The following is a 16,325-nucleotide window of genomic DNA, read 5'->3' on the forward strand; positions in this document are numbered from 1 at the left end:
GGGCACAGGCTCTGGACACGCAGGCCCAGAGGCCACAGCTCACGGGCCTAGCCGCTCCGCGGCACATGGGATCTTCCCAGACTGGGGCACAAACCCGTGTCCCCTGCATCAGCAGGTAGACTCTCAACCACTGCACCACCAGGGAAGCCCTGTTTGTTTGTTTTTTAGTAGTAGTTTTATTGAGACCTAATTCACATACCATACAATTTACCCACTTAAAGTGCACAATTCAATGATTTTTAGTATATCCACATGGTTAACAGAGTTGTGCGAACATCACCACAATCTGCCATAAGCTTTTAAAAATATAATAAGAACTTTTTCTCTGGACAGAACTCTCCTCTGCACAGCTCTTTTCAGGCGTGATCTCACTATATTGTCCTATCCAGGTTTTATCTCTTCCTCTCCCCATCCTTGGTTTGCTGGTATTTTAGCAGAGACACTACTAGCGATAACATTTTCTCTGTCAAATGTCATTCTCCTTCCTAACTGAAAACTGTATTGGGGTCAGCAAGCCTGAATGAAACCCAAACATTATTAGATCCAGGAAAATCGCTAGATGAAATAAGGCAATGCTGACCAGGCCCTGGCTGTGAGAAAGCTACAAGGATGGAGAGATGGTATGAAAACCAGAATCTTCCAACCTCCTTTTTAAAATCCTCGATTGCCACTCTTTGAAAGCTACCTACTTCTGATGGCAATCAAAATGATTAAAAATTGCATGCTGTTTTTTATTTATTAAAATAGTTCTTCTCATAAAAGTTTCTATGGTGTTTTCATCATGTAAAGCAATCCTATTTCCTTGTAGAGAAAGCTTCATTTAGGAGCCTGAATCTCCAAGCAGAGTCCGTTAGAGGATTTAATATGGGACGAGCAATCAGCACTGGTAGTCTGGCCAGCAGCACCCTGAACAAACTTGCTGTTCGACCTCTGTCAGTTCAAGCTGAGATTCTGAAGAGGCTATCCTGCTCAGAGCTGTCGCTTTACCAGCCATTGCAAAACAGTGCAAAAGAGAAGAGTGACAAAGCTTCTTGGGAGGAAAAGCCTAGAGGGATGAGTAAATCATACCACGATCTGAGTCAGGCCTCTCTCTATCCTCATCGGAAAAATGTCATTGTTAACATGGAATCCCCACCACAAACCATTGCGGAGTTGGTAGGAAAACCGTTTCACCAGATGGCGAGATCTGATACGGAATCTTTGGCAGGATTCACAAAACTTAATAAGTAAGAACATACTTAACTAACCCAAACTACATATTTGTAAATTCTGCATTTCCTACTTTTGTTTTTGTTTTGACAATTTATTATTTTCATCATACTTTTTTACACTGACACTTCCCCCCCACCTTCCTTTTCCCTCTTTAGTTCAAAGTCTGTTGCAAGTTTAAATAGAAGTCCTGAAAGGAGGAAACAGGAATCAGACTCCTCATCCTTTGAAGACCCTGGTCAAGCATATGTTATAGGTCAGCATAAACAAGCTTACCTTCTTTCTCCCTTACCTCATGCTCATAATGAAGTGAATGAGACAGTGTTAATTACCAGGAAATTATTTTTGGTTGTATGTCCTAATTACCAAAACTTTTTGTGAATATAAAATTTTAGGCTACTTAAAAAGTACCAAGTCAAATCAAAAATTGATTTAACAAGTGATTACCTCATGGCACAGACTGTTAGCTTTCTCTTGGTCACAGTTAAAGGCCATGACATTCTGACCAAGAGAACCCAGGTAGTCTGGTGCCATGGCTTTGGATTGCCTTCCTTTGGATTTTCCTTACAGTCTGTGAGAGTAGACTCCACTGATGCTATATTTTTTTTTAAGAAAAGTTTATTTAGGGTACTTTCAGAGTGGAATTGTGTCTAGAGATAGTTTTATGCAATGTGCTATGGTTGTTAGGTAGAAATTCTTAGTTGATTTAAGTTTTCTCAATTTCTCCCAGCTAGCTGGGGCCTATGAACTATTTAAGTATAGACAGAAGTTGTTTGTGTTTATAGATACACACTACCTTATAAGATAAACAGAAGGATTCCTGTTGTTTTGTGCATCTTAAAAGTGAACTGTATGGGAATCAATCTTTTAGAAAAGTAGATATTTAAGCACAGAGGTCTGAATGACTACTCAGAATAGGAAACAGCTGGGCAGACAAGCGGTCAACAAGGATACCCTTTTCTATGGTTGTTTTACTAAATAATACTAATTAACTCTCCCTTGGAACTAAGTGTGATCATAACTATACAAAGTTAAAAAGTATTTTCTCACCCTGTAATTGGATTGGGGATATGTGGAGTAAATGAAGTCAAAGAGAACTACACTATAATTGATAAATATTTATGGAAGGTCACATTACTTTATTAATATAGGTTTCCACAGCTTTCAGAGATTATATTCTCATCAATTTAAATTGAATTGGTTAAAAAAACTTTAAACAGATGAAAGACAAGACTCCATCTTGTAGGTCACCCTGTGCGTTGAAAATAGCCTAAAAAGACACTGATTTAATCTTTCAGAAAATAATCTTCAAAGTGTATTCATATATAATGGGATCTCTTATAGACTCTAAGCTATTTTCATTAGGAAGGCTTTGTTCTACATAAAAATTCATCACATATCAGATATAGAGTAGTGAATATTCCATAGAAAAACACAAGTAAAGTAAAATTCAACCATAAAAAAATTATTTTCTGCATTTGTTTTTGATTGATTATTCATTCTTATCGAATATTGAACTTTCTTTTAAAATTTGAACAGATACTTTTAAAACTCATTTTAGTTTCATCATTTCATATATGACATCAAAATGTCATTGTCAGAAACAGTACATTTGTGTTTAAATTTATTCTGCAAAACAAGTTGATATGCTTAACTTGGACATTAAAAGTAGTAAAAAAAAAAAAAAAAAGCCCATTGTGGGGAGACAAATTATTTTTCTGAGTGTAAATAAAAGAAATTGTTGCTGTTTTAATGTTTTGTTGATTTTTATGAATTTATCAGAAGAAATTACTTCTGTATATAGTATCTGACCATTTTTAAGCTGTCTAATAATTTAATTTATACCACAGGAATGACTTTGCACAGTTCTGGAAATTCTTCATCCCAAGTACCCTTAAAAGAAAATGGTAGGTTTACAAAATGTTTTTCCCCTCATTTCCATCATAATTTTTCTCTTGTACCTTGTAAGATAGTCATGGGCCTACTGATAAAGAGCTTTCAATTCCATGTCAAGGATTTTAGGCCTTCACTGGAGTCAGAAGAGAGTTGTGGTTTTCAGCATCTCAGTGATGTGATGGGACCTGTAATTTAGACTAATGTTGATGAACTAGAGAAATGACAAATTCGAGATAAGGACACTAATTGGGGAGCTAAGGTAGCTTAGGTGGGAGATAATTTTGATTGAAAAGCGTTTTAACTGAGGGATGCTTCAACTGAATCTTGAAATAAAAGGAGTATTTATTCAGGTAGAATGGTGTGGATAAGTATTCCAGACTAAGGGCATAGTGTGATCAAAGACATGCAGACATGTGAGAAGATAACAGATTCAGAGAGATGTAAGAATCTCAGTATGGAGTTATGCTGGGGCCAGAGTGAAGGTCAAAAACTAAATGGTGACCAGCTTTGAGTCTTATCATAAATCTTTTGGGAAGAATTTGAAGACTTTAAATGTTGAGATTAATAGTTTAGAAAGAATCTAAGAAAATTGTAGGAAAAAAACTTTGTGCAATGACTTGAAGGTCAGTGGGTTCACAATTTTTATAATTTAGGTTACAAAATACTTTCATGTGCATTATTTGATTTTTCTAACAACCTTCATGGGTATAAAGAATATTATTATCACTATGTATATACATCTTTCCTCCAAAAATGTTTAAGTTTTATCCTCAAATTCTTAAAGTTGAAATAATCAGTAGCCTGATGAGAAGGAAGCAAATATGCTGATCACAAGTATTAATATAGTTAAACTTTGATGAAGCTTTAAGTTTAGTTCTCATTTTCCTGAGAGCCAAGGCAAAAATGAAGGCATGCAAATTAGTTGAACCATATGAAACTGTTGTTTTTGTAGGTCAAAACGGTCAGACATCAGTAAGCTATTTTGTATAATTCTCATTCTCTGATAGAAATACACATACCAGTTTTTCAAGAGAGGAACATTTTTCTTGGAAGCAAAATTGTGTCCAAAAGTAAATCTTTACTTTTATAATATCTTAAATACTCATAGCAAATGAAAGATTTTTTCATCTCCTATTTTTTAATGTATTAATCCTTAAAAAATCTGAGGGCATACCATTAAAGAAAAAGTCAGTTTATACTTAGGCCTAAGTTACTAAGACCTTGTTATATAGCTTTTTGATGACCAAATGTCTTACATGGACTGAAGTTAGAATACCTCTGTACCTAAAATAGGTCAGTTATTAACATGTCCATAACGGTTGTACTTATTGACTGACAGTTATTTAGTGCTTACTATGTGCCAAACACTGTTCTAAGCACGTTATGTTTCTCTCAATCCCCACAACAATCCTGTGAGCCAGAACTAATGCTACTTCCTTTTCACAAATGAGAGGCCAAAACACAGAAAGGTAGAGTTGCATAGTAGGTCATGGAGCTGGCAAAAGCTGGGGCCATGATTTGAATGCAGGATGTCTGTTTCCAGAGCCTATGCTCTAATCCACTCTTTAGACTGTCTCCTAGTATAATAATGCCTAATTATTTTTAGGTATTATTTCTCCCAGATAAACTTTTGAAATAAGCTGGATAATAATCTATTCAAGGATGAGAGCCTGAAATGTGTTTTTACCTAGGTTCTAATGGAAAAGAATATGAATTTACATTGGGTACCAAATGAACATCATGTGCAGGGTAGGATCTGTGTTTAAACCTCCAGGCAGTCATCTTCCCACCTGCCCACTACAGAGGGGCCAACCCACCTTCCCATGGAGATGTTCCCCAGTTGGCTTATAGACAAGTTTATATTTTCTTCAAAATTCTCCTTCAGTCTATCCAAGTAGCCCTGAATTAGTGCTCTGTTGAGAATTGAGTTTTGACATAATAGAGCATGGCAAACATGTTTTTCCAAATAAGGTAACTGAAGATTAAAAAGTTAAATTGCTTGCCCGTTGGTCAAATATAGGACTTTTTATTCTAATTTCAGTGTTTTTTGTTGCTGAACAAGATTATTAAGAGAAAATTAGAAATGAGCATTAGTTAATACTGAATTATTTATCACTTAATACAAAGACCAATGAATAAAATTCAGTCTTAACCTTTTAGAACTTTCAGAGACCCATAAAGAGTGTGAAACTTAGAAGATAAAAGAAGAAAGGCAGGAGTCTTCCAATCTCGTGAAACAAATATGGAAAGGATTCCAATCCTTTGATTAATTGTGATTTCCAAAAAGAAAGAAAGGTTTTGCTTAACCTTTCAAAAAATGGCACATGTTATAACAGTTCTTTTTTTTAAATTATAGTTGATTTACAATATTCTATTAGCTTTCAGTGTTGAACATAATGATTCAGTATTTTATACTCCATTAAAAGTTACAGTGGCTATAATTCCCTGTGCTGTACATTATATCCTTGTTGCTTATCTATTTTATACATGGTAGTTTATATCTCTTAATCCCATACCCCTATCTTGACCCTCCCCACTTCCGTCTCCCCACGGAGAGACTAGTGGTTTGTTTTCTGTATTTATGAGTCTGTTTCTGTTTTGCTGTAGACATTTGTTTTTTTGTTTTTTTGTGTGTTTTTTGCGATACGCGGGCCTCTCACTGTTGTGGCCCCTCCCGTTGCGGAGCACAGGCTCCGGACACGCAGGCTCAGCGGCCATGGCTCACGGGCCCAGCCGCTCTGCGGCACGTGGGATCTTCCTGGACCGGGACATGAACCCGTGTCCCCTGCATCGGCAGGCGGACTCTCAACCACTGCGCCACCAGGGAAGCCCTATTTGTTTTATTTTTTAGTTTCCACGTATAACTGACATCATACGGTATTTGTATTTTCTGTCAGACTTATTTCACTAAGCACAATATTCTCTAGGCCCATCCAAGTTGCTGCTAATGGCAGAATTTCATTCTTTTTTTATGGCTGACCAGTACTGCACTGTATATAGATATATATACCACATCTTCTTTATCTGTTCATCTGTTGATGGACAGTTGGGTTGCTTCTGTAACTTAGATACTTGTAAATAGTGTTGCTATGAACCTTGGGGTGCATGTATATTTTTGAATTAGTGGTTTTGTTTTTTCTGGATATATACCCAGTAGTGGAATTGCTGGGTCATATGGTAGTTCTATTTTTAGTTTTTTGAGAAACATCCATACTGTTTTCCATAGTGGCTGCACCATTTTACATTCCCACCAACAGTGTACAAGGATTCCCTTTTTGCCACACTCTCAACAACTATTATTTGTAGACTTTTTGATTGTAGGTAGCCATTCTGACAGACGTGAGGTGATAGCTCATTGTGGTTTTAATTTGCATTTCTGATGATTACTGATTTTAAGCATCTTTGCATGTGCCTATTGACCATTTGTATGTCTTCTTTGGAAAAATGTCTATTTAGATGTTCTGCCTGTGTTTTTTATTTGGTTGGGTTTTTTTAATATTGAATTGTATGTGTTATTTATTTATTTCGGCTATTACCTCTTGTTGGTCATATCATTTGCAAATATTTTCTCCCATTCAGTAGGATGTCTTTTCATTTTGTCAATGGTTTCCTTTGCTTTGCAAAAGTTTTTAAGTTTAATTAGGTCCTATTTGTTTATTTTGGCTTTTATTTCTTTTGCCTTAGGAGACAGATCCAAAAAAATATTGCTACAATTTATGTCAAAGTATGTTCTGCCTATGTTCTCATCTAGGAGTTTTATGGTTTCCAGGTCTTCCATTTAGGTATTTGATCCATTTGGGGTTTATTTTTGTATATGGTATGAGGAAATGTTCTAATCTCATTCTTTTACATGTAGCATTCTAGTTTTTTCAGCAACACTTATTGAAGAGACTTGTCATTTCTCAATTGTATATTCTTGCCTCTTTTGCCATAGAGTAATTAATCATAGGTGCATGGGTTTATTTCTGGGTTCTCTATTCTGTTCCATTGATCTATGTGTCTGCTTTTGTGCCAGTATCATGGTATTTTGATTACTGTAGGTTTGTAGTATAATCTGAAGTCTGGGAAGATGATGTCTCCAGCTTTGTTATTTTTTCTCAAAATTGCTTTGGCAATTCAGGGTCTTTTGTGGTTCCATATAAATTCTAGGATTATTTCTTGTAGTTCCGTGAAAAATGTCATGGGTATTTTGCTACGGATTTCATTAAATCTGTAAAGTGCTTTGGGTAGTATGGCCATTTTAACAATATTAATTCTTCCAATCCAAGAGCACGGGATATCTTTCCATTTCTTTGTATCATCTTCAGTTTCCTTTATCAGTGTTTCATAGTTTTCAGAGTGTAGGTCATTCACCTCCTTGGTTAAGTTTGTTCCTAGTTTATTCTTTTTGATGTGATTTTAAACAGAATTTTTTGTTTGGTTGGTTGGTTTTGGGGTTTTTTTAATTTTAAATTTCTCTTTCTGGGGACTTCCCTGGTGGCGCAGTGGTTGAGAGTCCGCCTGCCGATGCAGGGGACACGGGTTCGTGCCCCGGTCCGAGAAGATCCCACATGCCACGGAGCGGCTGGGCCCGTGAGCCATGGCCGCTGGGCCTGCGCGTCCGGAGCCTGTGCTCCGCAACGGGAGAGGCCACAGCAGTGAGAGGCCCGCGTACTGCAAAAATACATATATATATATATATTAAAAAAAAAAAAAAATTTCTCTTTCTGATAGTTCATTATTAGAGTATAGAAAAACAACCAATTTCTGTATATTAATCTTCTGTCCTGCAGCTTTACTGAATTCATTTATTAATTTTTTGGTGGAGACGTTAGGATTTTCTATTTAAAGTATCATGTCATCTGCAAATAGTGACAGTTTTACTTCTTCCCTTCCAATATATAGATGCCTTTTATTTCTTTTTTCTGATTGTTGTGGCTAGGACTTCATTGCTATGTTCAATAGAAGTGGCAAGAGTGGTCATCCTTGTCTTGTTCCTGAATTTACAGGAAAGGCTTTCAGTTTTTCACTGTTGAGTATGATGTTAGCTGTGAGTTTGTCATAACTGACTTTTATTATGTTGAGATATGTTCCCTCTATACCAAATTTGATGAGAGTTTTTATCATGAAAGGATGTCGAATTTTGTCAAATGCTTTTTCTGTGTCTATTGAGATGGTCATGTGAATTTTATCCTTCCTTCTGCTAATGTGATGTGTCACATTGATTGATTCGTGAAAGGTGAACAATCCCTGTGTCCCTGGAATAAATCCAACTTGATCATGATGCACAGTCCTTTTTATATATTGTTGCATTTGGTTTGCTAATATTTTGTTGAGAATTTTTACATCTGTGTTAGATACAAATGGTATAATGGATGGTGGCATCATAGAATAAATTTGGGAGTGTTCTGTCCTCTTCAACTTTGGGGAGTAGTATAGGTATAAGTTCTTCTTTATATGTATGGTAGAATTTCCCTGTGAACTGTCCAGTCCTGAACTTTTGTTTGCTGGGAGGTATTTTGTTGTTGTTGTTGTCATTGTTTTAATTATAAATTCAGTTTTACTACTAGTGATCAATGTGTTCAATTTATCCACTTCTTGACTCAGTCTTGGCAGGCTGTATGTTTCTAGAAGTTTGTCCATTTCTTCTAGGTTGTCCAGTTTGTTGGCATGTACCTATAATATTCTCTTATGATTTTTTTCTATCTCTGTGATATTGGTTGTAATTTCTCCTCTTTCATTTCTTATTTTATTTATTGGTTCTTCTCTCTTTTCTTCTTGGTTAGTCTGGCTAAAGGTTTTTTTTTTTTTTTTTTTTGTAACATCTTTACTGGAGTATAATTGCTTTACAATGTTGTGTTACTTTCTGCTGTATAACAAATTGAACTAGCTATATGTATACATATATCCCCATATCACCTCCCTCTTGTGAATCCCTCCCACCCTCCCTATCCCACCCCTCCTGGTGGTCACAGAACACCGAGCTGATCTCCCTGTGCTATGCAGCTGCTTCCCACTAGCTATCTATTTTACATTTGGTAGTGTGTGTATGTGCATGCTACTCTCACACTTCATCCCAGCTTACCCTTCCCCCTCCCCGTGTTCTCAAGTGCATTCTCTACGTCTATGTCTTTATTCCTGTCCTGCCCCTAGGTTCATCAGAACCTTTTTTTTTAAGATTCCATATATATGTGTTAGCATATGGTATTTGTTTTTCTCTTTCTGACTTATTTCACTCTGTATGAGAGACTCTAGGTCCATCCACCTCACTACAATTAGTTCAAATTCATTTCATTTATGGCTGAGTAATATTCCATTGTATATATATGCCACAACTTCTTTATCCATTCATCTGTCGATGGACACTTCAGTTGCTTCAGTGTCCTGGCTATTGTAAATAGTGCTGCAATGAACATTGTGGTACATGACTCTTTTTTTCTTTCTTTCTTTCTTTTCTTTTTCTTCTTTTTATTGGCTGCGTTGGGTCGTCGTTGCTGCACACAGGTTTTCTCTAGTTGCAGAGAGCAGGGGCTACGCTTTGTGGCAGTGCGCGGGCTTCTCATTGCAGTGGCTTGTCTTTGTTTTGGGGCACGGGCTCTAGCACACAGGCTTCAGTAGTTGTGGTGCATGGGTTCAGTAGTTGTGGGTCATGGGCTCTAGAGTGTACACTCAGTAGTTGTGGCACACGGGCTTAGTTGCTCCATGGTATGTGGGATCTTCCTGGACCAGGCCTCAAACCTGTATCCCCTGCATTGGCAGGCAGATTCTTAACCACTTTGCCACCAGAGAAGTCCCAACATGACTATTTTTGAATTATGGTTTTCTCAGGGTATATGCCCAGTAGTGGGATTGCTGGGTCATATGGTAGTTCTATTTTTGGTTTTTTAAGGAACCTCCATACTGTTCTCCATAGTCATTGTATCGATTTATATTCCTACCAGCAGTGCAAGAGTGTTCCCTTTTCTCCACACCCTCTCCAGCATTTGTTGTTTGTAGATTTTTTGATAATGGCCATTCTGACCGGTGTGAGGTGATATCTCATTGTAGTTTTGATTTGCATTTCTCTAATGATTAGTGATGTTGAGCATTCTTTCATGTGTTTGTTGGCAATCTGTATATCTGCTTTGGAGAAATGTCTGTTTAGGTCTTCTGCCCAGTTTTGGATTGGGATGTTTGTTTTTTGATATTGAGCTGCATGAGCTGCTTGTATATTGGAGATTAAGCCTTTGTCAGTTGCTTTGTTTGCAAATATTTTCTCCTATTCTGTGGGTTGTCTTTTCGTCTAGTTTATGGTCTCCTTTGCTGTGCAAAAGCTTTGAAGTTTCATTAGGTTCCATTTGTTTATTTTTGTTTTTATTTCCCTTACTCTAGGAGGTGGGCCAAAAAGGATCTTGCTGTGATTCATGTCATAGAGTGTTCTGCCTATGTTTTCCTCTGAGAGTTTTATAGTGTCAGGCCTTACATTTAGGTCCTTAATCCATTTTGAGTTTATTTTTGTATATGGTGTTAGGGAGTGTTCTAATTTCATTCCTTTACATGTAGCTGTCCAGTTTTCCCAGCACCACTTATTGAAGAGGTTGTCTTTTTTCCACTGTATATTCTTGCCTCCTTTATCAAAGATAAGGTGACCATATGTGCGTGCGTTTATCTCTGGGCTTTCTATCCTGTTCCATTGATCTGTATTTCTCTTTTTGTGCCAGAACCGTACTGTCTTGACTACTGTAGCTTCGTACTATAGTCTGAAGTCAGGGAGCCTGATTCCTCCAGCTCCATTTTTCTTTCTGAAGGTTGCTTTGGCTACTTGTGGTCTTTTGTGTTTCCATACAAATTGTGAAATTTTTTCTTCGGGTTCTCTGAAAAATGTCATTGGTAGTTTGATAATGATTGCATTGACTGTAGATTGCTTTGGGTAGTATAGTCATTTTCACAATATTGATTCTTCCAATCCAAGAACATGGTATATCTCTCCATCTGTTTGTATCATCTTTAATTTCTTTCATCAGTGTCATAGTTTTCTACATACAGGTCTTTTGTCTCCTTAGGTTAGTTTATTCCTAGGTATTTTATCCTTTTTGTTGCAGTGGTAAATGGGAGTGTTCCCTTAATTTCTCTTTCAGATTTTTCATCATTAGTGTATAGGAATTCATGAGATTTCTATGAAGTAATTTTGTATCCCGCTACTTTACCAAATTCATTGATTAGCTCTAGTGGTTTTCTGGTAGCATCCTTAGGATTCTCTATGTATAGTATCATGTCATCTGCAAACAGTGACAGTTTTACTTCTTCTTTTCCAATTTGTATTCCTTTTATTTCTTTTTCTTCTCTGATTGCTGTGGCTAGAAGTTCCAAAACTATGTTGAATAATAGCGGTAAGAGTGAGCAACCTTGTCTTGTTCCTGATCTTAGAGGAAAAGGTTTTGGTTTTTCACCATTGACAACGATGTTGGTGGTGGGTTTTTCATCTATGGCCTTTATTATGTTGAGGTAAGTTCCCTCTATGCCTACTTTCTGGAGAGTTTTTATCAGAAATGGGTGTTGAATTTTGTCAATAGCTTTTTCTGCATCTGTTGAGATGATCATATGGTTTTTATTCTTCGGTTTGTTAATATGGTTTATCACATTGATTGATTTGCGTATATTGAAGAGTCCTTGCATTCCTGGGATAAACCCCACTTGATCATGGTGTGTGATCCTTTTAATGAGCTGTTGGATTCTGTTTGCTAGTATTTTGTTGAGGATTTTTGTATCTATGTTCATCAGTGATACTGGCCTGTAGTTTTCTTTTTTTGTGACATCTTTGTCTGGTTTTGGTATCAGGGTGATGGTGGCCTTGTAGAATGAGTTTCACAGTGTTCCTCCCTCTGCTATATTTTGGAAGAGTTTGAGTAGGATACGTGTTAGCTCTTCTCTAAATGTTTGATAGAATTCGCCTGTGAAGCCATCTGGTCCTGGGCTTTTGTTTGTTGGAAGATTTTTAATCACAGTTTCAATTTCATTGCTTGTCATTGGTCTGTTTATATTTTCTATTTCTTCATGGTTCAGTCTCGGAAGCTTGTGCTTTTCTAAGAATGTCCATTTCTTCCATGTTGTCTATTTTATTGGCCTATAGTTGCTTGTAGGAATGTCTCATGATCCTTTGTATTTCTGCAGTGTCAGTTGTTACTTCTCCTTTTTCATTTCTAATTCTTTTGACTTGTATTCTCCCTTTTTTTCGTGATGAGTCTGGCTAGCAGTTTATCAATTTTATCTTCTCAAAGAACCAGCTTTTAGTTTTATTGATCTTTGCTGTCATTTCCATCATTTCTTTTTCATTTATTTCTGATTGATTTTTATGATTCCTTCTGCTAACTTTGGGTTTTTCTGTTTTTTCTCTAATTGCTTTAGGTGTAAGGTTACGTTGTTTATTTGAGATGTTTCTTGTTTCTTGAGATAGTCTTGTATTTGCTGTAGACTTCCCTCTTAGAACTGCTTTTGCTGCATCCCATAGGGTTTGGGTCATAGTATTTTCATTGTCATTTGTTTCTAGGTATTTTTTGATTTCCTCTTTGATTTCTTCAGTGATCTCTTTGTTATTGAGTAGTGTATTGTTTAGCTTCCCTGTGTTTGTAGTTTTTACACTTTTTTTCCTGTAATTGATATCTAGTCTCATAGCATTGTGGTTGGAAAAGATACATTATGCAATTTCAATTTTCTTAAATTTACCAAGGCTTAATTTGTGACCCAAGATATGGTCTCTCCTGGAGAATGTTCCATGAGCGCTTGAGAAGAAAGTGTATTGTGTTGTTTTTGGATGGAATGTCCTATAAATATCAATTAATTCCATCTTGTTTAATGTGTCATTTAAAGCTTGTGTTTCCTTTTTTATTTTCATTTTGGGTGATCTGTCCATTGGTGAAAGTGGGGGTAAAAGTCCCCTACTCTTATTGTATTACTGTCAATTTCCCCTCTATGGCTGTTAATATTTGCCTTATGTATTGAGGTGCTCCTATGTTGGGTGCATAAATATTTACAATTGTTATATCTTCTTCTTGGATTGATTCCTTAATTATTATGTAGTGTTCTTCTTTGTCTCTTGTAATAGTCTTTATTTTAAAGTCTATTTTGTCTGATACAAGGATTACTACTCCAGCTTTCTTTTGATTTCCATTTGCATGGAATATCTTTTTCTATCCCCTCACTTTCAGTCTGTATGTGTCCCTCGGTCTGAAGTGTGTCTCTTGTAGACAGCATATATACAGGTCTTGTTTTTGTATCCATTCAGTGAGCCTGTGTCTTTTGGTTGGAGCATTTAATCCATTTACATTTAAGGTAATTATCAATATGTATGTTCCTATTACCATTTTCTTAATTGTTTTGGGTTTGTTTTTGTAGCTCCTTTTCTTTTTTGTTTCCTGTCTAGAGAAGTTCCTTTAGCATTTGTTGTAAAGCTGGTTTAGTGGTGCTGAATTCTCTTAGCTTTTGCTTGTCTGTAAAGGTTTTAATTTCTGTGTTGAATCTGAATGAGATCCTTGCTGGGTAGAGTAATCTTGGTTGTAGGTTTTTCCCGTTCATCACGTTAAGTATGTCCTGCCATTCACTTCTGGCTTGCAGAGTTTCTGGTGAAAGATCAACTGTTAACCTTATGAGGATTCCCTTGTATGTTATTTGTTGCTTTTCCCTTGATGCTTTTAATATTTTTTCTTTGTATTTAATTTTTGATACTTTGATTAATATGTATCTTGGCGTGTTTCTCCTTGGATTTATCCTGAATGGGACTCTGTGTCCTTCCTGGACTTGATTGACTGTGTCCTTTGCCATGTTAGGGAAGTTTTCAACTATAATCTCTTCAAATATTTTCTCACACCCTTTCTTTTTCTCTTCTTCTCTAGGACCCCTATAATTCTAATGTTGATGTGTTTAATGTTGTCCCAGAGGTCTCTGAGACTGTCCTTAATTCTTTTCATTCTTTTTTCTTTATTCTGCTCTGCAGTAGTTATTTCCACTATTTTATCTTCTAGGTCACTTATCTGTTCTTCTGCCTCAGTTATTCTGCTATTGATTCCTTCTAGAGAATTTTTCATTTCATTTATTGTGTCGTACATCATTGTTTGTTTGCTCTTTAGTTCTTCTAGGTCCTTGTTAAACATTTCTTGTAGTTTCTCTATTCTATTTCCAAGATTTTGGATCGTCTTTACTGTCATTACTCTGAATTGTTTTTCAGGTAGACTGCCTATTTTCTCTTCATTTGTTTGGTCTGGTGGGTTTTTACCTTGCTCTTTCATCTGCTGCATATTTCTCTGTCTTCTCATTTTGTTTAACTCACTGTGTTTGGGGTCTCCTTTTCACAGGCTGCACGTTCGTAGTTCCCATTTTTTTTGGTGTCTGCCCCCAGTGGGTGAGGTTGGTTCAGTGGCTTGTGTAGGCTTCCTTGTGGAGGGTAGTGGTGTCTGTGTCCTGGTGGGTGGAGCTGGATCTTGTCTTTCTGGTGGGCAGGGCTATGTCCGGTGGTGTGTTTGGGGTGTCTGTGAACTTAGTATGATTTTAGGCAGCCTCTCTGCTAATGGGTGGGGTTGTGTTCCTGTCTTGCTAGTTGATTGGCATGGGGCATCCAGCACTGGAGCTTGCTAGCCATTGAGTGGAGCTGTGTCTTACTGTTACACGGGAGATCTCTGGGAGAGCTCTCACCAATTGATATCATGTGGGGCTGGGAGGTCTCTGGTGGTCGAGTGTCCTGAAGTCAGATCTCCCACCTCAGAGGCTCAGGTCTGAACCAGGCCACAGCACCAAGACCCAGTCAGCCACACAGCTCAGAAGAAAAGGGAAAATAAAAGAAAGAAAAATAATAAATTTTTAAAAATTTTTTAATTAGAAAACAATAATGTTAAAAAAAGAAGAGAGCAACCAAACCAATAAATAAATCCACCAATGATAACAAGCGCTAAAAACTATTGTAAGATAAACCTAAAAATCAGAAACAAATCAGTTGCAGACAGCAAACCCCAAGTTTACAGTTGCTCCCAAAGTCCACTGTCTCAATTTTGGGATGACTCATTGTTTATTCAGGTATTCCACAGGTGCAGGGTACATCAAGTTGATTGTGAGGATTTAATCCGCTGCTCCTGAGGCTGCATGGAGAAATTTCCCTTTCTCTTCTTTGTTCGCACAGCTCCTGGGATTCACCTTTGGTTTTGGGCCCACCTCTGCATGTAGGTTGCCCTCAGGCATCTGTTCCCACCCAGACAGGACAGGGTTAAAGCATTGGCCGATTAGGGAGCTCTGACTTACTCATGCCCAGGGGAGGGAGGGGTATGGTAGTTATAATTGGAATGCTGGCCGAACCTGCAGCAGCAGAAGCCAACATGACATCGCAACAGCCTGAGGTGCACCGTGTGTTCTCCCAGCCAGCTTGTCCCTGGATCACAGGACCCTGGCCGTGGCATGTTGCACACGCTCCCAGGGCTGTGTGGATAGTGACCTGTGCTTGCACACAGGATTCTTGGTGGCTGCAGCAGCAGCGTTAGTGTTTCATGCCTGCCTCTGGGATCTGAGCTGATAGCCATGGCCCATGCCCATCTCTGGAGCTTGTTTAGGCAGCTTGTGGGCAGACAGGGAAGGAATCCCCTCCAGTCGCGCACCCTGAAAACAATGGTCTCTTGCCTCTTTGGCAGCTCCAGCCTTTTTCCCAGACTCCTTCCCAGCTAGCTGTGGTGCACTAGCCCCCTTCAGGCTGTGTTCACACAGCCAACCACAGTCCTCTCCCCAGGATCTGACCTCTGACGCCTGAGCCTCAGCTCCCAGCCGCCACCTGCTCTGGTGGGTGAGTAGACAAGCCTCTCAGGCTGGTGAGTGCTGGTCAGCACTGATCTGTGTGGGAGTCTCTCCACTTTGCCCTCCGCACCCCTGTTGCTGTGCTCTCCTCCGTGGCTCCGAAGCTTCCCAGCCCCGTCTCCACCAGTGAAGGGGCTTCCTAGTGTGTGGAAACTTTTCCTCCTTCACAGCTCCCTCCCAGAGGTGCAGGTCCTGTCCCTATTCTTTTGTCTCTGTTTTGTCTTTTTTCTTTTGCCCTACCCAGGTATGTGGGGAGTTTCTTGCCTTTTGGGCAGTCTCAGGTCTTCTGCCAGCATTCAGTAGGCGTTCTGTAGGAGTTGTTCCACATGTTGATGTATTTTTGATGTATATGTGGGGAGAAAGGTGATCTCCGCGTCTTACTCCACCACCATCCTGAAGGTCCTCCTGATGTTGGCTAAATGTTTATCAATTTT

At 38.1% G+C, this 16,325-nt stretch overlaps 1 protein-coding gene across 5 annotated transcripts in view; it reads left to right on the forward strand.

Moving 5' to 3' along the window:
• PTPN13 (protein tyrosine phosphatase non-receptor type 13) overlaps positions 1-16,325 on the forward strand; it is a 230,421-nt gene that overhangs the window by 152,151 nt on the left and 61,945 nt on the right. For 3 of the 5 annotated variants that reach the window (XM_007465716.1, XM_007465717.1, XM_007465718.1), the window contains 3 exons: positions 809-1,226; positions 1,368-1,465; positions 3,060-3,116. The exons of 1 other annotated variant lie outside the window; for it this stretch is intronic. In XM_007465716.1, coding sequence (XP_007465778.1) covers positions 809-1,226; positions 1,368-1,465; positions 3,060-3,116 — 573 coding nt within the window. The remainder of the gene's footprint in view (positions 1-808; positions 1,227-1,367; positions 1,466-3,059; positions 3,117-16,325) is intronic. One more of the 5 variants, XM_007465719.1, reaches the window with a different exon arrangement.

The sequence above is a fragment of the Lipotes vexillifer genome, unplaced genomic scaffold (genome assembly GCF_000442215.2).
Source record: "Lipotes vexillifer unplaced genomic scaffold, Lipotes_vexillifer_v1.1 scaffold301, whole genome shotgun sequence".
Classification (NCBI taxonomy): Eukaryota; Metazoa; Chordata; class Mammalia; order Artiodactyla; family Lipotidae; genus Lipotes; species Lipotes vexillifer.